The sequence below is a fragment of the Ostrinia nubilalis genome, chromosome 3 (genome assembly GCF_963855985.1).
Source record: "Ostrinia nubilalis chromosome 3, ilOstNubi1.1, whole genome shotgun sequence".
NCBI classification, from domain to species: Eukaryota; Metazoa; Arthropoda; class Insecta; order Lepidoptera; family Crambidae; genus Ostrinia; species Ostrinia nubilalis.
In genome coordinates this window covers 16275197-16297282 of record NC_087090.1, presented here as the reverse complement: position 1 = coordinate 16297282, position 22086 = coordinate 16275197, and the positions used below count along the sequence as shown (strand labels likewise).

Sequence of the window (22086 nt, the reverse complement as noted above, 5' to 3'; positions counted from 1 at the left end):
TGAGTGTCATAGGTAATATTTGTTCCCTAAAAAACTAATAACTAATACATACTCTAAAATAAAATATATGTGGCTTCATGGTTTGAACAAGAACTATTGTGTAATACTTTAGTTAGTGAATAAATTTTCACCTATGTGACGTAGGGAAATGGCCAAACTCTACAGAGTTTAGTAACAATGAAAAGCGATGGCTTGAACAGCCTACATTAAACCCCTTGCAACCTTTAACGGGTAGGCCATCCATTAGGTAAGTAGGTACACGGTAGAGTTAACCTTTTCAATTAGCAGAAAACTTTGAATAACTTTTTTTGGTCATGTATTATCTAGATTATGTTGTAGGTACATAAAACAGTAAAGTACTGAATTCACACTGATAAAACTGATTTAACAAAATTATTGGCAACTAGCTTTTGCCCGCGGCTTCACCCGCGTGAAATTTAGTTTGTCACATATCGTCATTAATTATAGCTTATATGTTATTCTGGGTTATAATCAATAATACAGTAAAGTTTCATCAAAATCCGTTCAGTAGTTTTTGCGTGAAAGAGTAACAAACATCCACACAAACTTTCGCATTTATAATATTAGTAGGATAGTAGGATTCCGCAAAAAAAAACGTGGTATTTTGATTATTTTTTAATTAGGGTAAACCGTATAGCTATTGCCCACTTAAGAGCCATTTTACATTTTCGTGCGAAATTCTAAGATTTTGGAAGCATGAATTACTATCTTAAGCAACACCCAGAGATTATTTAATAACTGCGAAAGATAGGTCAATCCTTGGTGTTGACCATTAATGAAACGGATTTACTAAAATTCTTTTGCTTAATTCACAGTGCCCCATCTCCCACAACCATTTTACGGAAAAATTGCCGCAGACTCATTTTCAAAGTCCTGTATCTATTATTTATGCTCATATAATAAGCTTAAAAATATATAGTAATCATCGGACATATATTCTTGTAGTCCATTAATGAAATAGATTCTTGAATTTCATTACCATTATTGAGTAAAATCTAAAAATAATTTGGCAAATTTGAAGATTAACGTCACATTTTGATCGTGGTTTTTGGTTTAAAAACACAGCAATAACTGCAATAAAAGCATCCCAAAATAAAGAATATTCATTGTAGAATTGATTTCTACAGTTATTGTTTAAAAATTAGTAACCACTTTGTCAAAATATTGATGTGAATATCAGTATAAATTACAATGCGCAAGCCGACATCGATTAGTATGGCGCGAGCGCCCGTCAAGGCAGGACCTGTGTCATTTTTCCCGCCGTGACGTTTACGTGCGTTCGTGTCGTAAAGCGGTGATTTGTACGGCGACCAAATACATTTGATACTATGCCGAGAGGCTGTTTCGAGTCGGCCGGCCGAGCAGAAATTGAAATGATGAATTTTAATTTCTTTGACGGATCTGGGTGTAACTATGTATAATATGTAGGTACCATGTATTTAATTTAATAAATAAATTATAAAAAAGTATATCCATTATGCTAGCACCCTTAACACAAGCATATTGGTTGCCTACTTTTGGACTAGATGGCGCTGTGAAATTGTTCAAAGATTTGTTAATTTATTTATCCGCTTTGAGTTTTGTTTCGTGAAGAAAAAAAAGAAGCGTTTTGTTTCGAGAGGGAAGCTTTGTTGTTAAATCTATAGTAATAAAAGAGGAAAGATTTGATTGTTTGTTTGTTTGTTTGGAGGCAATTGCTCTGAAAAAAAATTCTTTCACGATTTAGAATCCTAATTTTTTTTCTATGTAGGCTATAAAATATTTTTAAAAACTATATTATAGTACAAAATCTTTGATAAAATTCGACGTTTAATAAATAAATTAGATAACATATTAATACTTTTTTTTCAGTACGATTTTAGTACTTGTTTTTCAGAAATTCTACGATTTAACTAAACTTCTAGTGTTTATATTTTATGCATAATTTATTAACTTCTAAAATATACATATATCCTATTGATAGATGACGTGCTTCGTATTTTATTAAAATTATTACCTGACTATGTTAAAAAGGTGTGGAATGTTATTTTGGAGATAACTTGGTTCCATAGAAATATAGAGAGATGCTAAGTAAAGCGCTGAGTTCGAAACTCAGTGTCGTATTAGAAATTCACACACACAAAGAAATCAAATTATGTGCTTATTATCCACTGCGGTATCAGTATTCAACGTTCGAATAATCTTTAGTACTATGCAAGCAATATAAACTGTTTACATAATGACGTCGCTACTGTCATCATTGCTTTCACAAGCAATATGTTCCAATTTGTCCCTTGTCACATTTCCCTTTAGTTTCTGTGATCTGTGCTTGTTTCTAAGTTGATATCAATGAAATATTCCTTAGTACTTTTGATTTAATTTTTTTTTTGACACGTGTTTGAAAAATCAAGGTCAGATTACAATAAAATAACAAGTGAAAACGTAACATTGCATTGCAACTCGCAATTTCGCAATATTGATGAGGAGTTCCCATTGGAAAGTCTGTATTCATTCCTAGGATTCCCCTAACACCATCAAATTCAAGAGAATTCAAGAGAGTGCAGTTTCCCATCTCATGCTTAGGGACCACGGTTTAAAATAGTGTGGTTGCATAGAGCCTGCAACGGGCAACCGCGTGCGCAACTGCTCATACTAATTTTCGATAAAAAGCAAGTGTTGGCGCCCTCACGAGTTTTAGCGGAGTTCCATATGGTAGCGGGAGTAGACTTAATGGAAATCTATGCTTCTCCGACGACCAGTTGTATGTGGCATACTCCAGAGTATGCGCACACAATAGCCTGGTGATTTTAGCACCTGAAGGAAAAACAAAAAAACATTGTTTACAAAGAAATCTGCGGCAGGTGTAGTGTTTTAATTTTGTTTTAGAAAGATCTCATAATTTTGTAAGTATTCAAATATTTAAACATAATAATTTGTAGATTTTATATCAAAAAATATAATCATTTATTTTAACAAAATTAATTTTCTTAGAATACTTTAATTCTATTAGAACCATTTTCCACTTCATCGCAGAAGAAGTCGCGGGCAAAAAGCTAGTATGAAATATGTAGTAAAGCCCGCGGCTTCACCCGCTTGAAATTTAGTTTGTCACAGATCGTCATAAATTTTATTATAGCCTAACATTGTTATTCTGGTCGACGCCAGGGATGGATGAGCGTCGCTGTCGCTGGCGACAGGGTCTTCTGGTTCAGGGTTCATGGCGTAGGTCTCAGGCAAAATGAAATCCACTCGTAGAAATTAATAAATTCAGTGTATTCACGAAAATAATTACACACAGCACTAGAGTCGTATCGGAACTGAGTGAACCAAAGGTCTTGCGATAGGAACTTCCGACCCGAGTGATAGTTGAACACAGACTGCCTAGTACTGCTGTACTGTACTGTAAAGTTTCATCAAAATCTGTTCAGTAGTTTTTGCGTGAAAGTGTAACAAACATCCAGACATCCACACAAACTTTCGTATTTATAATATTAGTAAGACTAGTAAGAAGTAAGATAGTAAGATGAATTATTTTAGTTATTTGTTTACTTATAATAATATTTATTTATTTATTTCTTAGCTCTGTCTGATAATAGATCTGGAGGAGATGCAATGGCCACCTCCGTAACAAAACAATAGAACCCTATGGAGTTTGGGCTTGTGTGATTCGCCTTGACGAATATTTCGTATCCAGGGCCCGATGATGGAGCTGTAAAGGGGCAGATTTTTTTTTCACTATGTGACTGTCTTTATTTTGTACTTAATATATATTTTACATATTATACCTATTCGTGTTTCATTATGAATCGAAATATAAAAGACTTATTAAACTCTATTAAAAATTTAAATTAATTTATCAAGTTTGAATACCTCATTCTACCTTAAAATTAATAACTTAAATCAAGTCTTAATACGGTCACGGCTCAAGATTTTTTTGTCCATTTCAGCGTTCTTTTTACTCTTTTGACGTTGCGTTGACAGCTTTTACCTAAATTCGCGCGGAATATTTTTGTGAAATGGCTCTTAAAGATTTCAAAACCAATGAGATGAAAAATTAAAGAAAGTATTTTAATTATCAACCATTTATGACTTTTTTCTTATAACTCAATAAACTGTTAAACAGAATATTAACAGTTTTTAGTTAAAACTTACGTAACTTAGAAAATATTGAAATAAATTTAAAATCCTCCAAAAAGTACAGTCATTGCCCATTACTTACACTAATTGCCCACATCAAAGCACAGTAATTGCCCAGTATCTTAAAACAAAATAATCAATTTTAAAATGACAAAATAGGCTTTAAATAAACAAAACAAAACATTAAACTTAAATTCTAGTAGTACAGTCTTCAAAATTTAAAAATAAATTGCGTTTGGCCTTATTAACTATATTATCAAATATTTCTTGAGCTGAATGTTGAGGAGTCAGAATCGGTAGAGACAGAATCATCTACTTCAAAACATAGATGACGATGATGAAATTTTATTTGTAAGTTTTATATTTATTTATTTTTTTAACTTCTTTGATATCAGTTCAAGTGGTTGCTCAGAATGTTCAATTAGCTGTTGGTTATTCTTGTAAAGTTGTATCTATTTCCTTACAATTAACATTTTCACTAGTAGATTTAACGTAGGTTTTTCATTTTTTGTATTTGCGTTTGAATTTTTATCAATTTTTTGAAGCCAAACCATACTTTTCAGCAATTTATCTTGTAGATAAATTGTTGGATACATCTTGTACAGCTTCGATCGCTTTTTGCAAATTTTCTATGCTATATTGAACTTTTGGAGTCTTTGGCATACTGAAAATGAAACATTAAAAGCCATTTCAATATTTATGCCTGTAAATTGCAAAACAAGTCTAGCAATGAGCAACTTAAACACTGCTACTGCATTGTGGCAACACTCTAATAATAATTGCCCTGGGCAATAACTATACATTAACATATGGCAATAACTGAAATGATGGTGGGCAATAACTAAAAATATACAGATTTACGTGCAGTGATTACCCACCGTTAAAATGACCGTTAGAAATCAAATTTTATCAGTTATTTTCATTGATAATGGAGAAAACACTTGTAATTTCATCATGACTATACACCATTTGTTGAATATTAAATAACTTGCAAAAAAAATTTAACCTCTAAGCAAGTAATTCCTTAGTAAAATTGTTAAAGTCTTTACCTGTTTGAGTAACATTTTCACCCGTCTTGACAAAATCCGCCATAACTGTTTTTTTTTTTAGTGTTTCCTATTGTAAATTATAAATCTACTGTACATTGATCTCGGAGCCATCTACTTAGTAAATTCAAATCTAACTAGAGTGATTCAAAGTCAGCACCTGACAATATTATTCTTAAAGCGGGCAATCACTACCAGTGGGCAATCACTCTCTGGTTTACCCTACATATCTTTATATTTTTTCTAACTCACTTCATACAATGGCATTCCATACAACAGCAACCATAACAAGGCTTATGAATAAAGCCCGGTTATCTGTTGCCTTGCGCACGCGCGGCGATTTATATTGCCGACACTGATCTATGCGATCGCAGATATTAATATTTTCTCGCCTGTAATTATCTAGTTTGAACTTGCTCGTAGTCGCAGTTTCGTGTTTATAATCCTTTTATTTATCAAATTATATTAAAAATAAAACAAATAATTCTACACCTGCCCTTTTCGCTAAAGTTCTGTTAGATGTTTTTGAAGATACTGAAATGTTAGATGATTATTAACTTGATAAAATGACTCAAGTTGACGCGAATTCTTAACCCGTTAAATTCGTTTCTGAGCGACCGCTAGAGACGTTACTGTGTGTTACAGTTTGGGTTAGTTTCATCAATGTAACAATGTTAAAACATTGTAAGACTTTTCCTTACCAAGTGATAAAACTATTGTTGCAAATATGATACAATCGAGTAGAGTTACATATTATATGTACGATCTAATATTATGTCTAGTTGAAAAAGTGAAAAATAATGTTCTGAATGAAAATGATGTGTTTTAACATAAGATTTGCAGAAATACCAATAAACATTGGAACACATACTAACAACTAATCAGTTGAACAAAGTATAATTATCCTAGACAGCCAAACTAGAGATTTATCTAAAAATCTTCACACGTTCAATCTCGTCAACGTCACAGCCAGGCTTCGAACCCGCGACCTTTCGGCAGCCCCGCCCCGCGCGGAATCAATTAGCTGCGCGTGAGTCGCCCGGCCCACTCGGCCGCAGCCGAAATATGGCGGAAACGCACGATTAGGGTGCGAGAAATGCTACTTTCATTTCTGTAGCCCTAAGATGCTCCGTGATAAACTTTTAACGACGCATTTTATCGATTTTTCGCGAAAACTTACACTATAAACATTTGTCGTCTAAAACCACCGATAAGATTTTTATTTTTTGAACAAAAAAATGAAAGTTGATAGATGAAGAAAAAAAAACCTAGAAAGTAATGAATGACACGTTGTCTATTCCGTATCGAATAATCGAAGTAGTAATTAATTTAATTGTAAAACATAATGATGATTTAAGATCCGTAGAATCCTTATTTTCCTCTTTCACACAAGTGAAAATGTGACTTAGATCATTGACTCTACCTTAATTATTTGAGTAAACATAATAGTTATATTTAAAGAAAAAATATACATATAACCCTATTATATCTTCTTCTTTTTATCTGTATATTTCAGATAATCAACATTTTTACAGTAAAAGGGCTACCAGTTTGAAAACGACTAAAGAAAATCAAAATAGCTAGCTAACACCATCTTACCTAAGTCAGTCGCTATGGCAAAAATGTTAACAGCATTGTTGTGTTCCGGCAGTTAGAGGTAAGATAGCCAATTCCTCTGTGGTTGAGGATTCCGGGTGAAGCTTGCTTCCACCTTCGGCCTGATCATCATTTACTATCAGGTGAGATACAGGCCAAGAGCTTCCTCGTTGTGGATAAAAAAATAAAATAAAATGAAATATGTTCAGTGTATTGCACTTGAATTGATCGATCGTGCTATCGGGCGAGTCCACTAATCGATAAAAGATAAAGTGGAATAGGACTTGTATAATATACTGTAATGGATGGGCGATTCTCTGTAAGCTCGTAATCGGCTGTCCCGGCCGATTTTTTCAAAAAGCAATTAAAATATTTAAACGAAACACACTCGTAATGAAACTTTAACCCCAAAACTTTACGGGCCCTTTGTTTTTAGAACCATAACTATTTTTAGTTTTTTTCTAGACTCGATTGAAGCCCGAAAAATACAGTCCCCTGGCTGTCCCCATCACTACATTTCCGCCTAGAAATGAGATTTACGAAGAAGATATTGAAACTACATACATCTGGCAGCTCATAGCATAAAGAATAATAATGAAATTATATTATTTTCGTAAAACAAGCTCTCATTACCAATTTTATTTATTTAGTAAACTCCGGTAAATTTTGTCCCCAAAATTTTAATACAGTCCCCTGCCAAAAATTTAAATTCATAATATAAAAAAACTATAATAGCTACGATGTTTTTTTTGAGTGAAATGAAATGCAATTGCTATAAAATAGGCAACCTTGCCGAATGCGGCGTTGAGATGCCTATTTTTTTAGTGTCAGAGCGTCATTTGTGAGGTGAACACGCGCTTGAATCGCCACCACACACAGTCCTCTGGTAAGTCATAATATGCATGTTAATTACTTAATAATCTCTAAATAAAGTATAAATTGATATAATATTTATGTCTCAATTGATCGGTAGATTCTTAAAACACTATTTAACATCATTTTCGTAAATATTGTGAAATCTAGCCGAAATACACAGTCCCCTGGCAACAGTCCTCTGCCTGAAATTGCACAAATATGTGCATCAGGTCGCAAGTATTCATTCCTGGTCCATCCTCGGCTTTCCAAATAAATATAAAACACTAACAATGAGGCAGCAAGGTTCTGGAGTAGAGGCCATGTACCGGAAAACGCAGCGAGAGACAAGCGACACCGAGCCACCTTGTGGGTGGACCGACGACCTCATAAAGGTAGCAGGAAGGCGTTGGATGCAGGCCGCTCTACCAACTGTGCGATGTGGAAGTCATTGGGGGAGGGCGGGAGGCCTATGTTCAGCAGTGGACGTCCAGTGCTGAAATGATGTTGATGACTAACAATGAAAAGTGTCAGCTGCTTTTGCAACAGTGGTTCTTGTGAGCATTATAACGGAAAATCTTTAATCTGCTGAACCTGAATTGACCAAAAATTCCCCTCAAAGATTTGATGATGAAATAGCAGGAACGGGTGGTACTCGGAATTCAGTGCCTCAGAGGTTAAGGTTAATTTTTGATATGAATGTTTATTAAGGAAAGTTGTTATTTCTGTAAATTTTTTATAAAGACATTTTGTTTACTATTGATTTGCTATAAAATAATAAATAATTGATCAATTTAAAATGACTTTTTCTTAAAGTATAACAGTCCTCTGTCTCAATTAACAGTCCCCTGTCATGATTTCTTGGAAAATCGCTAATAACTCGGAAAATATTAATAATTTCAGTGGGACTCCTTATCTAACTAAAATAATAGTCAATTTTCTTTGAAATGGATCACGGTTTTTTGGAAAATGTTAAAAATAATTGCCAGGACAGCATTTGTATGGGACCTGTACGAGCTTACAGAGAAATGCCCGGATACAGATTTAGAGCAAACAGAATACTAAATTATATTTTGAAACCGGTGTTTTGTTTTGCGTTTCTTTTTTTAGAATCGCGGGCTTTGGGAATCTTTTGAGTAACTATGGAAAAGCTTTTACAACTTGTTAGAAGTATAGACTGTATTTTGTCTATTTGACAGACTTTTCACCGAAATGTACCTAATTTGATTTCGTTGACTATAAGGTCGGATGACTTGGTGGTATGTTTACAGAAATACGTTGCACATTCAAATCCCACAGTAAGCAAATGTTTATGTGGAGTTATCTATGGTTGTTTTTTGTAATGTAGTCATATGTAAACTTAAAACTACCTAATTGAGAACCTCCTCTTTTTGTTGAAGTTGGGTAATAAATGTATCCGTCATCATAACTTTTAGGGTAGGTTAAAACTAAATAGTCACCATAGTTGGTAGTAGGTGTTACAGATCAATACAAAAAAAACTTTTTAAAACTAGTACCTATGCTTAGCATAAATTCTGCAAGACCTAGGTCTCAACTAATTTAATACCAATTGTATTGTGTTTAGGCACAGTATGGTAGCAGCAATAAAACTAGGTTTTTGATGAAATTAGAGTAAATCTATTCAGAGATACTTTTACAGTGTGAGAGTTGGATGGCAAGTGAACTACCTACATTATACAAGAATAAAAATCTATGGACGCGCCTATGTGTCGACACAAACACTTTCACGAGATCGTTGTTTTACTGTTAGAAACCGCACAGGCACGCGCCTGAACACCAATAATATTTGACCTCATTGTTGACGTACCAACCTCGTTACCTCAAAATCAACTTTTTACTTACCATTAATCAACAATCTAACCATAATTTTGATCAAAAAGGATTAAAAACATAACGTTGTGGCTACAAAAACCTCCCGTCGGGGTCGGCGCGACCAAGATCCCTGATAGCGAGATTGGATAAGCGATTAGGTTCGACTCCTGATTCGGGCGATAACACTATTTTGGGAAAAAACCGCTTAATAAGACAATAGAAATTGTTTAGATAAGCCCCGTGGGCTTTTGAGGGGGTTATTATTTTGGAATATTTTGAATAGAATATTGTTGGTAGAGTCTACAGTCCATCAGATTAATATGTCTATTTATACGTCGCGGCGTCGCCTTTATTGCAAAATAGAAGTTTATGTATAGTGCCAAATAAAACAGTTTTTTTCTTTCCTTCCTTCTTCCCACAGTGTTTTATTCCTTCGTAGGTTATTCTGTTAGTGTTGAGAGAAATCACTTCCTAGCGGTAAGTCAGCCTTAATTGTACTGTTTCAAATTAGTACATACTTATATCGTTTCTAAGTCAGTTTTGTGTCTATGCATCTTTTGAAATCCGTGTGCAAAAGTTTTAGAAAATGTACTATTTTACAAGAAAATGGTAATAAAGTATATTTTGGGCCTTATTACCTTGATTAAAGTTCTATAAACTCGGGCAGTTCAATTTATTTCAGGAGATTTTTAGTTGTTTATAAAATTGCTAAAGAATTTCTAGACATTGGCAGTTTTAAGGACTATTGTCATCGTTTTAAAAGTAACATTTTATATTACAATTAGGTTTTTGAAACACCTTATCGTTACAATGCCTATATTTCTGATATATTTATAATGAAACGGTTGACCCTTATCATTAAATTTATTTATTTGCATTAATTGCTAAAACAATGGAAAAACCCATCTGGAGGTATTTCAGTTCCGAGATCAAACTTAATTCTTATCAGGGAGTAGGTATTTGCTAATTAAAATGCCTTATCAGTTGCAGTTTTTATCGGGAGGAAATAACACGCCTCCCGACTTGCCTACTGATAAGGTCTTACTGGGGATAAAAAATGTATGTATGTGGAAACTCGATATAAAGAATATTATTTTATACAGGGTGTCCCAAAAAGAAGTGTCAAGTCGATGCCCAGAGGTAGAGCATCACTAGGGCTATCCGAATCATCACCATGTATGTTCCACGATTTTTGATAGTTTTCGAGTCATGATTGTTTTAAATTTCTGTGCTTAGGCACTTTTTTGGTCACTGTGGCGCAAATTGTCAAGTTGCATGCCTGATTTTTTTCATTATTATTAGATTAATACTAGGCCTAGTTGATTCAGAAGTATTTATATCCTTAACACGAATGTAAACTAAAATCCTGTATTTTGAAAAAAAATCATAACTCGAACTATCAAGTCGCGGTGATTTGGGTAGTCCTAGTGATGCTCTACCTCTGGGCTTCGGCTTGACACTACTTTTTGGGACACCCTGTATGTATAAGCACTCTTTCTCGTTGGTGTAAGACATTGTGTAATTTAGAAGAAACTTATGAATATTAAAAGTAAAGTATCATTTCTTTGCTTTCTTGCAAGTAGTTATTATTGAAATTGTACTTTGAAATATAATAAATAAGTCTTACACTTCATAAATGATAGGTATTTTCATTAAATGATTTCAACGCACATTGTTATAGGCAAAATTAAATAAAAACTTACTCTCCATAATTTTAATTTAACATGATATTATTTTCAGTTCAATCTTTTTATTTCAAAATATTAAAAACTTTATCAAATCAATAAGTTCTTCCTGCCGTTTCTAACAGAGTCCTTTTTCCTCTTCATAACTTCTTTCCTGTTGCTAGTACGAAGCAGTTTCAACAAAACTACCAAGTTTTATATGTGCCTTGAACTTTTTGTTTTAAGAATAATAATGGGCCTTTTGTCTTCATAGAGGCCTTCCCTAAACTGTGCGCCATACACGCATGCGCGAAGCACCATGATCTGATAACCGACCCCCTCGCTATCGCACAGTGAGTCGGATAAAATATGTATAACGAAGTCTCCACCTAAATGTCACTTTGAAAGCTATTGTCTAACATCATTTTTCATTTTGGTTGTTTTTCTATTATGTGCATCGTCATTAGGTGTTTTCCCAAGTTTTATTTTCACAAAATCTTACTTATATCTTATTTGCTAAAACTTTATTCGATTTGGACTGACTCTACTAATTCATAAAAAATCTATTTCAAAACTTTTAACAACTTGAAAAATTCAGAAAATAAAATGATTCCAGTAAAAACATGGCTGTTACACTACTGAAATGTTTATCAACATGACATTTAAAAAATAATTTGGATTACTCGTCCTAGATCATTTGGCCATCTTTTAAGAGGCCAAAATATCTGGCAAATGGCATTCTTGATGAAAATCTGTGGTTTATCACTGGTTTGCTTTCAAAATGCAGCCTACACCTGTCTATTCGGGTATATCCGTCTCTTTCTCATGGTGTTTCGTCGCTCCCACAATGGAACCTTGTCAGTCACCCCAACACGCACACATGCGCCAAGGCATCCATCTGATAGTGAATGTGAAATCTGTGCTGCTGATAGCGCCCCCTATCGCATCGGGAGCCGGTCGGCTGCGCACAGACACGTCACACTGTTTTCGAAATTTGAAATTTATTTTTCTTTTGATCAAAATTGTTGAGTGCCAGTTCTAAAGCCAAACATAATTTTCGAAATCTTTTGTTTTATAGTTTTTTATTATTTTTCTTTTGATCAAATTGTTGAGTGCCAGCTCTATGTTTTAAAGCTCAACATAATTTTAGAAATCTGTTGTTTTGTGTTTTTTTTTTAGTGTGACAGTGATAATTCCTTTTTATACGTTTTCCTTTTCGTTCCTTTTAACACGCGTTAGAAATAATTTAAGCACTTAGATAAGAAGGGAGGTCAACAGTAATGTAGATGACCACTTTAGATGTTTATCAAAATAATTATAAGGAAAACTATATCTAAGTATGTCGTGTGTGTTTCTTTAGTCACAGTAAGTTAAAAAGTATGATTTACTGCGATAGAGTTTACTGCACATTTATTCGAAAGATAATATCAAATTAAACTTGAAAATTCCTCAAGGTTTGCTACCGCTTTTGTTAACTAACTAATTAATCAAAACGTATGATCTCAAGAATAAAATTTCACTTCGCAAACCAAAGGATTGGCTGATAAACATCTGTTTAGACCTCAATTAAAATATTCATAAGCATTCCAAATAGAAAAACGTCTACTTAGACTTCCCATTAGTAAGTAACTATTGGAAAACAGCTCTTATGTCTTTGGCATAAAGAGTTCAGTTGAAACAAAAGATAAAGCTTACACGCACGAGCTTGCAGCTATAGCGAACGAAAAGCATAGAAGCGTACTTGTATTAAGATTAACGCCCGTATTCACAAACATTTACTATGAGGTTTCACAATGCGCGTGGACACACAGGGTGACACGCGAACCAATCACAGAGCTCTATTCAACGCTGTGCGCTCGATTTGCTGCTTCACTTAAGCAAGCATCGTTTGTGAATACGGGCGTTAGTCATCAACACACCTCCATTGTGGAATATTCTTCTTCTTAGTCTTTGATATAAAATTTTTCATCAACTTACTTTACTGTAACTATAAAAATAACCGGTGTTTTTTGTATGAGATTGACAGATTTTATATTCCATTTGTTTGTTTTATTTGAATGATTTGAGATAGTGTAAGCCCCTCGATACAGAATGATAAACACAAAGTGATCTATTTAGGTTTACAAAGTAGCTAGCAGTAGCAGGTAGTGCTACACATTTTTTAAAGCACCAGTTACGGCGAATTGTTGGTTAAAAACTGCTTGCACGCTTCTCCCGTTCGCTCGCGTGCCACGACTTTGACACATTTGACACTGACAGCGGCTGTCAAAACAGCGTGCGCGCCACACACGGGCGGAATTTCGACTCGTTCATTCTGACGTATCTCCTTAAATCTTTTATCTTACGTCAGTATATCTGATTACAATCGCCGCTCGTGATCGCGGGAACATAATCTGGGGAACACAAATGTGCGCTAGACATGAGTTATGCTAATATCTGGTACGACTAAAATTAGACGTCGCTGAGAAATGTTACTGTCTTTGTAGAGTTCTTTCATCGCATATGAGATTACAGGTTCAAATGAGTTTCTTGAGAGTATTTTTTTTTAAGCATCAAAACCTTTTTCCAACGCCTTTAAGACTTCAGCTGTCGTAGTTTATCGAAGGTCGCCATTTGTTTTATTATACAATACCCCGACACTTCTCGCGAGTGTGTCTCAGTATAAAATATAAAAAATCTTAGATGAAGTCAATAATAGGAATCTCTACGATTGAAGGTATGTGCTCATTATGTGAGTAGTAGAGCTAATAATAATCCTAAAACGTATATTTATGTAACAATGATAGAGTAATCATCTTAGCACGAGTATTAAGGCAAACCTTTATCATGTTTACGCAGTTTTTTAGTTAAAGATGATCCTTAACTTAAATCTACTTTGGTTTCTACTTTCCACTGTTATGGTACAAAATGTTTTGCTCTCAAAATTGTCAAATATACAAATAATAATAAGTTCGTTGTTACTTATAATAAGAAACCAGTGCTTCCCCCAGCTGCTGGCGCAATCACATTTCAAACAAGATAAAGAAATAACTTAACGACATTTTTATCATAATAAACAACGTTAACGAATGAAGAATGGAGTAAAAAAATAGTTTACTTAGATAATAGGTAAGTTGAATGATATTGAGGTATTTTGTTTAAACTGCATCTTAATAAAAACAAGCGCTCAAAATATTTCACAGTTGTATGTCAAAGCAGAGTTTTTGAAAGGCTTATAAAGACAATCTATTTCAGCTCTATTATTATATTACACACAATTATGCCCTTATAAGCAATGAAAATCTTACTCTATAATGTTTAAAATACCTCTACTTATATAAATAAATCGACGTTACATAAAATTAAATCAACTAAAATGTTTTTTGGTCTCTACATTTGTGTTGGTTGTCAAAAGTGAGTGTTTACAGTTTATTTACAGCCGAATTCAGTTAATAAAATCACTTTCGTTTAATCAAATAATCATTTAAAAGTCTACTTTCATAAGTTTCAGTAGCCGTCAACTGTTTTTCAACAAATTTAATGGTATTACGTATTATTTCACTGCATTTTCACGTTTTTCGCTTGAATTTCATGTTATTTTTACACATTATAGCACTCGAACCTTGCCCATAACAATTAAACGCGAATAACACACATAAATAGATAACAGCCGATGTAAACAACACTTACACATTGTTTTGGCGAGCCCAGCGCCGTCTGGCGGCGTCTGGGCGGCGCAGGCCAGCTCCAGTTGTTTCAGGTACCTCAGCCACAATAACATCACAGGTTTTTTTCACTGTTGTATTTTAATTGACATTTTTAACCGCGTGGTCGGTCAGCCGTCATACTTTTGCCGCGCAAAGTGAGTGACTGGCGGTCGGGCGCGCGCTCCCCTCGCACACAGCGACGCGCGCACACACACACAGCGGCTTATCATACTGAACTAGCAATGGCCGAGATGGTATCACAACGGAGCGCGCGGTAACGTTGCATTGAGAGATAACGTCTGCGATCCTATCGTTGTTTGAATAAACTTGTATAAAATGTCAAATAAAAAAGTTGCTGCCATAAACGTGGCTGGGCGATTTTTGATAGGACGCTTCGTGTTGGAACGTCAGATGAAGGCACGTCTGGCTAGATTGAAATTAGAAGATCTAAGATTTCTTAGTTCTAATTTGAAATGTCTGATACTGATTGAAAAGGCAGTCGTAATAAGATTTTTATTGATCATCAAACTTGACCTAATTATCAACTTTCTCAATGAATTCAAAAAGAAAAAAAAATCCTGTTAATAAAAATTGAAATTCAGATTAGTTTTTAATTTAGTTTTAAACCTAGTTTGATACAACCTTTAAAACTTCCAAAACTATGTGCTAAACTACTGTAACTGCTTAAAGAACTAAGATAAAACAGAACTACTTCATCTAATACTTAACATTACAAACACAATCGCAGCCTAGACCTTACCTATTATCCTGATCTCAAGGGAACCCTTATCACACAATCAGACTATTCTGTACGAAGCGATACGTAATCTATTGATCACGAAATCAATCAACTTCCGATTGTATCGATAAAATGATAAATATCGTAGACAAAAATTACAGAACTATCTGTATTTTGGTACTGTTGTACGATGTCTAGTAAAATGGAGGGGCTAGTCTTTTTTGAAGGCTGCATTTTGGTGCTAGTCATGGCCGACTATTCTGACCAAATTACTAGGAATTTATGTAACGGAATACTCGTTAAAAGTTACTGATAATAAAGAATACATATCATAATATTTTTTTACTGCTCCTTGATAGTAGGTCACATACTTACCTGTATTTTGTGGCCCAATATTTTTTGCTCCTTAATGAAAGTGAACTTACCTGAAAATAAGGAAAAAACTGTAATTAATGTTCACGTTTTATTTGTTATCTTTTATCTATTATCCATCTGTGGAATGTAAGAATTTCACCCAATAACGAAAAACATTAACATCTTTCTTAAGTGAAACTAAAATCCCGTCAGTAACATTAAGGTGTAGCTATAAAAAGAATTAGATTCAAATTAAGAATGATTTCGGTCTAATTTCTGACTATGAGAAAAATTTTAAAACAAATGCCGGTCAACCCTTTCTCATTTTCAAAAACAAAACACCACCAAAACGAGTTTTCTGAAAAGATTTTTTTTGCTAAATAATTCGAATTTCCAGCCAGTAACAGATTAACCCACTTGTTACTAGCGTTCTTTTAAAAGAACGCCAGTTTTTACATAAATATTTTTACTAATGTGGGTAGTTTAAACAATTTTTATGTGCAACATTTGAAAGATGAGGTGTGTCGCAGTACTGTCCAAGTCTTATAAGTACACTGATGTAAATAACTATAAAGTTTTGGAGCGATTGTTTAGAGATAAATTTATCATGACTGATTTAAGGTAAGTGATAGAAAAAGTGAATTCCGTAACAAGTGGGTTAAGTAAACCGTACCTCATTTTCGTTTTTAAAACCAAATGGGTACCATAACGAGTGTAACAATACATCATACACGCAACCTCCAGATTGGGCCGATGCGGCGATAGCCTCGCCAACTAGATACGCAGGTGCCCGGAGATCTCGCCGCAAGATTTGCTATCACTCCATCGCGCATGCGTGGCTCATTTACATACAACTATTATTTTTTCTCAGTATCTCCGATCGACGATTTAGGTGTGCGAGCAAAAAGTATTATGAACAATGTAAGGTTTTGAACGTAACCTTTAATTTGATCTTATTCGGCCATTTTGCATTAAATTAACGTTTGTTTTAACGCTCGTATAATTAAATAAAGATATACATAGTTATGTAGCTGGGACTAAATTGTTTGAACTTTGCACTTGAAACACTTCGAACTTCCTTTACACATAGTATTATTGGATAGGAATCTTTGTATTTTCTTTTCTTTATTACAATTTTTTTCTGACTTCCTATTTACCAGAAATTAATAGAATACTAACTTTGTTTTTATAATAAAATTGGGCTATTGCATCTAAAACCCTTCATATTAAGTCACTTAAAAGTAAAACCTTTTCGTGAGTTGGGTTCACATAGTCCAAAGTATGCCTTGTGAAACCAAAATAAGTCAGATCAAAAATCACACGTACATAATTCAATTTAACTTTTATCTCAAGGTTTTTAAAACGACATATTTACAGACACGGTTTTTCATAACAAGATAGGTAATTACAGAAATAACATAGAGTCACTTTAAGATGATTTCATGCGAACAGCCAGGGACTGGAATTCGCTGCTTGCTGCTGTATTTCCTGAAGACTATAATCCGGGCGTTTTCAAGGCGAGAGTGAATAGGCACTTACAGGGCAGATATGTACCATCCTTCCGTGTGCAGTTTTGGGTCTGCCATCGGACGCGTCCCCAGGTTGCGGATAGGGGAAGGCCCCCTAGTGGGGGGTACCGGTTACCGGCGCGGACTTGTCAACTCGGCGGGTCTGTTGGGCAACCCGTAACCCACAATTGAGTGGGCCGGGGACCTAAGGGATTTTTTCCCGGGTCGCGATGCAGGGGACATCTTTAAAAACCCCCACAGGAGGGGGCCGGGGCGTTTGCTCGGGCCCATTCTTTGGAGAGCCGCTCTCGGTACTACTCTGATTAGCAGAGCTGACTGAGCAGCGGCATAGAGCAGACCGTAACCCGCTGCTGCGGACCGGGGGTCCTGTTCTACCAGGGCCACGAGGAGAAAACCTCTATAAAAAACAACTGCGCGGCAGGACTTCGTCAACTCGGCGGACCTGCCGGGCAACCCGTAAGTCACAACTGAGTGGGCCGGGGACCGTCGGGGCATTTGCCCGGGTCGCGACAAGGAAAAGTCTATAACACCCTCGATCCTGAAGCTTTGGAGGGGGGTGAAGGGATACTGAGTCCAATAATGGTCCTGGTATAGTCGGCGGAGTATCATCGGCTGCTACCCCTTGCAGGTGGAGAGACGGGGCAGCTGTGCCCGTAAGCAGCAAAAAAAGATATGGCAAGTGACAAGACATTGTATAATACCCGGGCGGGTCCCAGCGATGCTGGGGAATCCCGTGGCCGCTCACCAAGCGGTCGGTCCAACGTATACGGGGGGACCATCACTGCCTCGCGGCTTCGGCCGCGCAATAACGACTTAGGCGAACGACTAACGGACTCTGATTTGCTAGACGACTTGGACGATGGTGTGAATGATGGCGAGGGCGATGGTGCCGCCGGCATAGCCAGGGAGAAGAGTGCAGATGCCGTGGCGGAGAATGCGGAGCTCCTCACGTGCCCTGGAGAGGCCCAGAGCGCTGGTATGGAGGACTCCGACACTGAGGGGAATGCGACGGATATGTCGTTTGATTCGGTTGCAAGCAGGACATCGCGATCCGTCTCGCGTGCCGGCACGCGCACGGGCTCACGAACCTCAGAGAGGCTGCATGCCGTGAAACAGGCACGGACAAGAAACGGTGACTCGGATGAGGCATTGGGGAGCGCAAGCTCTGGCTCACCAGCTAGAGACCTTAAAGCGCCCTCCGTTAAGCGAGGTCGCGGCAGATCCGTGACAACGGGAGTACGGGCTGAGCGAGCTCTGAAAAAGCAGGCGGAAGCACAAGAGCGCAAAACCCTAGCAGGACTAGAGGCTGACGAGCACGCTGAGATCTGGACCAAGAAACTGCTCCAGATGCGTGCTCGTGTTGAATATGCGGCGCGGGAACGCACGACAGCAGAACTACTGGAGTACATCCGCTCCAGCACAGATGCAGTCGTTGCGGCATATAAAAAGTGCCCGAATATCTCGGGGACCGTACAGCGAGCATTCAAGGAGTCCTCAGTGAACATCGCTGGGGCCATCTAGGTTCTCCTTGATCGCTCGCCATCTGAAGAGGTGCAGCGGCTGACAGCCGCCAACAAGAAGCTGGAACGGGAGCTGGAGGACCTGAAGAAAGAGTTCCAGGCGCTGAAGGAGTTCAACAGTAAGGTTACTCCCCCTCCCGTTCCCCCCCCGGCTCAGTCTCAACAGCCTGACCCAGAGGAGTACGCGCGGAACGTCATGATCCAGGTGGGGAACATGGTCAACGCACGAATAGAGGCGCTCGAGCCCAGGCTTCTACCTGAGGAGCGCCTCCGACCCCCGCTGGCTGCGGATCGGCGCAGGAGAAGCGCGGAGATGGAGATGGAATTCCCACCTCTCCCTCCTTCAAAGAATGTGGCAACGTCCAAACCCGCGGCACCCGGGCCTTCGGCAAAACCTGAGAAGCCGGCCAAGCAGCATACGGCTGACAGGTCCCAGACTGCCCCGACGCCTGCAGCAAAGAAAGAGGCCAACCCTGTCTCCACTACTAGGAGAAACAAAAAGAAGAAAGGAGCCAGGCGCGCCCCTACTCCTGGGCCGCCCCCCGCTCGCGAGCCCCGCTCACTCCCACCCCCACCTGCAACCATGGAGGAAGGTTGGTCGACGGTGGTTAGGCGTGGAGGCGGAAAAACTCGTAAGCAGTCGAACAGGGAAAATAACCTAACCCAACCAGTTGGTTTCAAGCCAGCCTCTAAGGCGTCTCCTGACCTTCACCCACCGCGCTCCGCTGCAATTGTTCTCACTCTGCAGCCAGGCGCTAAGGAAAGAGGTGTTAAATATGAGGACTTAATCCGGGAAGCGAAATCCCGGATCAACATCGAGGAGCTTGGTATCGTCACCGGGCTCCGTTTCCGAAAGGCCAAAACCGGGGGCAAGTTATTAGAGATCCCCGGTGCCACCAGCGGCGACAGGGCGGACGCCCTCGCAACCAAGCTTCGCGAGGTACTCCCAGAAGAAGATGTGCGGGTTTCCAGGCCAGTGAAAACTGTAGAAGTTCGAATAACTGGCTTAGACGACTCCGTCACAGGTGAGGAGCTTGCGGTAGCGGTTGCCAAGGCTGGTAATTGCGCCATTGAGGGTGTCCGCGTCGGCCCAATTAGAGAAAGCTTCCTCGGGAGTGGGTCAGCGACTGTTCGGGTGCCTGTGGAGGTAGCCAAACAGCTGGTGAAAGGGCGGCTCCTAGTGGGTTGGGTGTCTGCTCAAGTCAGGGTTCTGACGTCTAAGCCGCAGCGGTGTTACCGTTGCCTTGTGGAAGGGCACGTCGTTGCCCAATGTCCGTCGGAGGTGGACCGCAGTGAGCTCTGTTTTCGCTGCGGACAACCCGGGCACAAGAGCCGGGACTGCACTGCGCCTCCGCACTATCCATTGTGCGCAGACGCAGGTAGACCTGCAGAACACAGGGTGGGAAACAAAAGCTGCACCCCACCTAAAGTCCAAGGGAGGATGGGCAGGCAGGGGGCTGATGGAACACCCACCGCCACACCCAAGCCCCAGCAGCGGGGCAGGACTGAGGTGATGGACACAACCACTGGGTAAAGATGAACATCAAGGTTTTGCAGGCGAATATCAACCATTCCACTGCTGCACAAGATCTTCTCATGCAGCACATAGTGGAGTGGTCGATAGACGTGGCGGTTGTGTCTGAGCCCTACTATGTCCTGCCCAATAGAGACAGTTGGGCAGTAGACTCCCAACAGCTGGTGGCCTTGATTGGGGCAGGCGCGCACAAACCCAGTACGGTCGCCAGGGGCGATGGCTTTGTACTTGCCAGGTGTGGGGGATTACTGGTGGCGGGAGTGTACTCCCCTCCCAGTAGATCGGTCGCTGAGTTTGAGTCCAGCCTGGACAGACTGGGATCCCACATTCGAGGGCTCGCACTCCCCACACTCGTGGCGGGCGATTTCAACGCCAAAGCCGCAGACTGGGGTGCAAGGGTGACGGATGCTCGAGGAGCTATCTTGCGCAGCTGGGCGGTCGTCCTGGGGTTGGTGTAACTCAACTCCGGGACGGAAGCCACGTGCGTGCGACCACAGGGCGAGTCCATAGTGGACGTTTCGTTTGCTAGCCCTGCTGTCGCACGCCGCGTGGCCGATTGGCGAGTACGGACCGAGGCAGAGTCCCTGTCTGATCACAGGTACATTACCTTTGAAGTTTCTGCCTACGGTACCGGGATGACACCACAGCAGTCGCAGGTTGGCCCCTCGCCATTTCCGCGGTGGAAACTTGCAAGCCTTGACAGGGATATGCTGATTGAGGCGGCCCTTGTCAAGGATTGGGAGCCTGCAGGTAGCGAGCCACTAAACGTAGAGCGAGAGACGGAGTGGGTCCGGAAAGCCATGGTGGACATTTGTGACAGCGCAATGCCCCGGGTAGGTCCCGTGCCTCCCAAGCGGCAGGTATACTGGTGGACGGAGGAGATCGCCGAGCTGCGCAGGGCTGCGATTGCAGCCCAGCGCGAATCCACCCGCCACCGGCGCAGACGGTTACGCGACCCAGCGCTCGACGGCCCCTTGTACGAGACGTACAAACAGGCCAAGAAGGCCCTCCGTGTGGCGATCGCTCAGGCTAAGTCCAGGGCCCGGGAGGAGATGCTGGAGACGCTCAACCGAGACCCGTGGGGTCGCCCTTACCGGTCTGCGAGGGGAAAACTCCGCCCGTGGGCACCGCCGATCACAGACACTATGGAGCCCGCGCTGCTGGGCACAGTGATGACCTCTCTGTTCCCGGTGCAGGCGGAGTTCTCCCCACCGCCTATGCGGACACATCCAGAGGCATCAACAGAGCCCCCCCCGCCCCACACTGGATCGAGCCCATACAAAGCGTTGGACATCGCTTCCTTACTCAGTGTTTTTAAAATAAAATGAGATTGCGTCAACGTAGTAACTTCAAATTTTTACAGTGTAAGGTTGACAAGTTTATCTTTCTAATGTGATAGATTTTACTTATTAGATGGCAATTAATATAAGTGAAAAAAAATCTTAAAATATAGTGATGAAAAACTTGTATTTATTGTTCAATTAAAAGCAAATACTCACTCATTTTGGTCTGTTTCCATATTTAAAGAGTAACATAGTCTAACAATACTCTAAATTTATTCTCATTAAGTGTTAAAATTATTAAAGAAATATTTTT

The 22086-nt window shown here is 39.0% G+C and overlaps 1 protein-coding gene across 2 annotated transcripts in view; it reads right to left on the bottom strand.

The window, feature by feature from the left end:
• Window positions 1–22086, bottom strand: part of LOC135088049 (zinc finger protein ush) — a 264585-nt gene that overhangs the window by 124126 nt on the left and 118373 nt on the right. Inside the window, exon 1 of one of the 2 annotated variants that reach the window (XM_063982929.1) lies at window positions 14798–14964. The exons of the other annotated variant lie outside the window; for it this stretch is intronic. Within the exon in view, the coding sequence (XP_063838999.1) occupies window positions 14798–14888 (91 nt within the window). The 5' untranslated portion in view covers window positions 14889–14964. Of the gene's footprint in view, window positions 1–14797; window positions 14965–22086 lie in introns of those variants that run through there. 2 annotated transcript variants of the gene reach the window in all.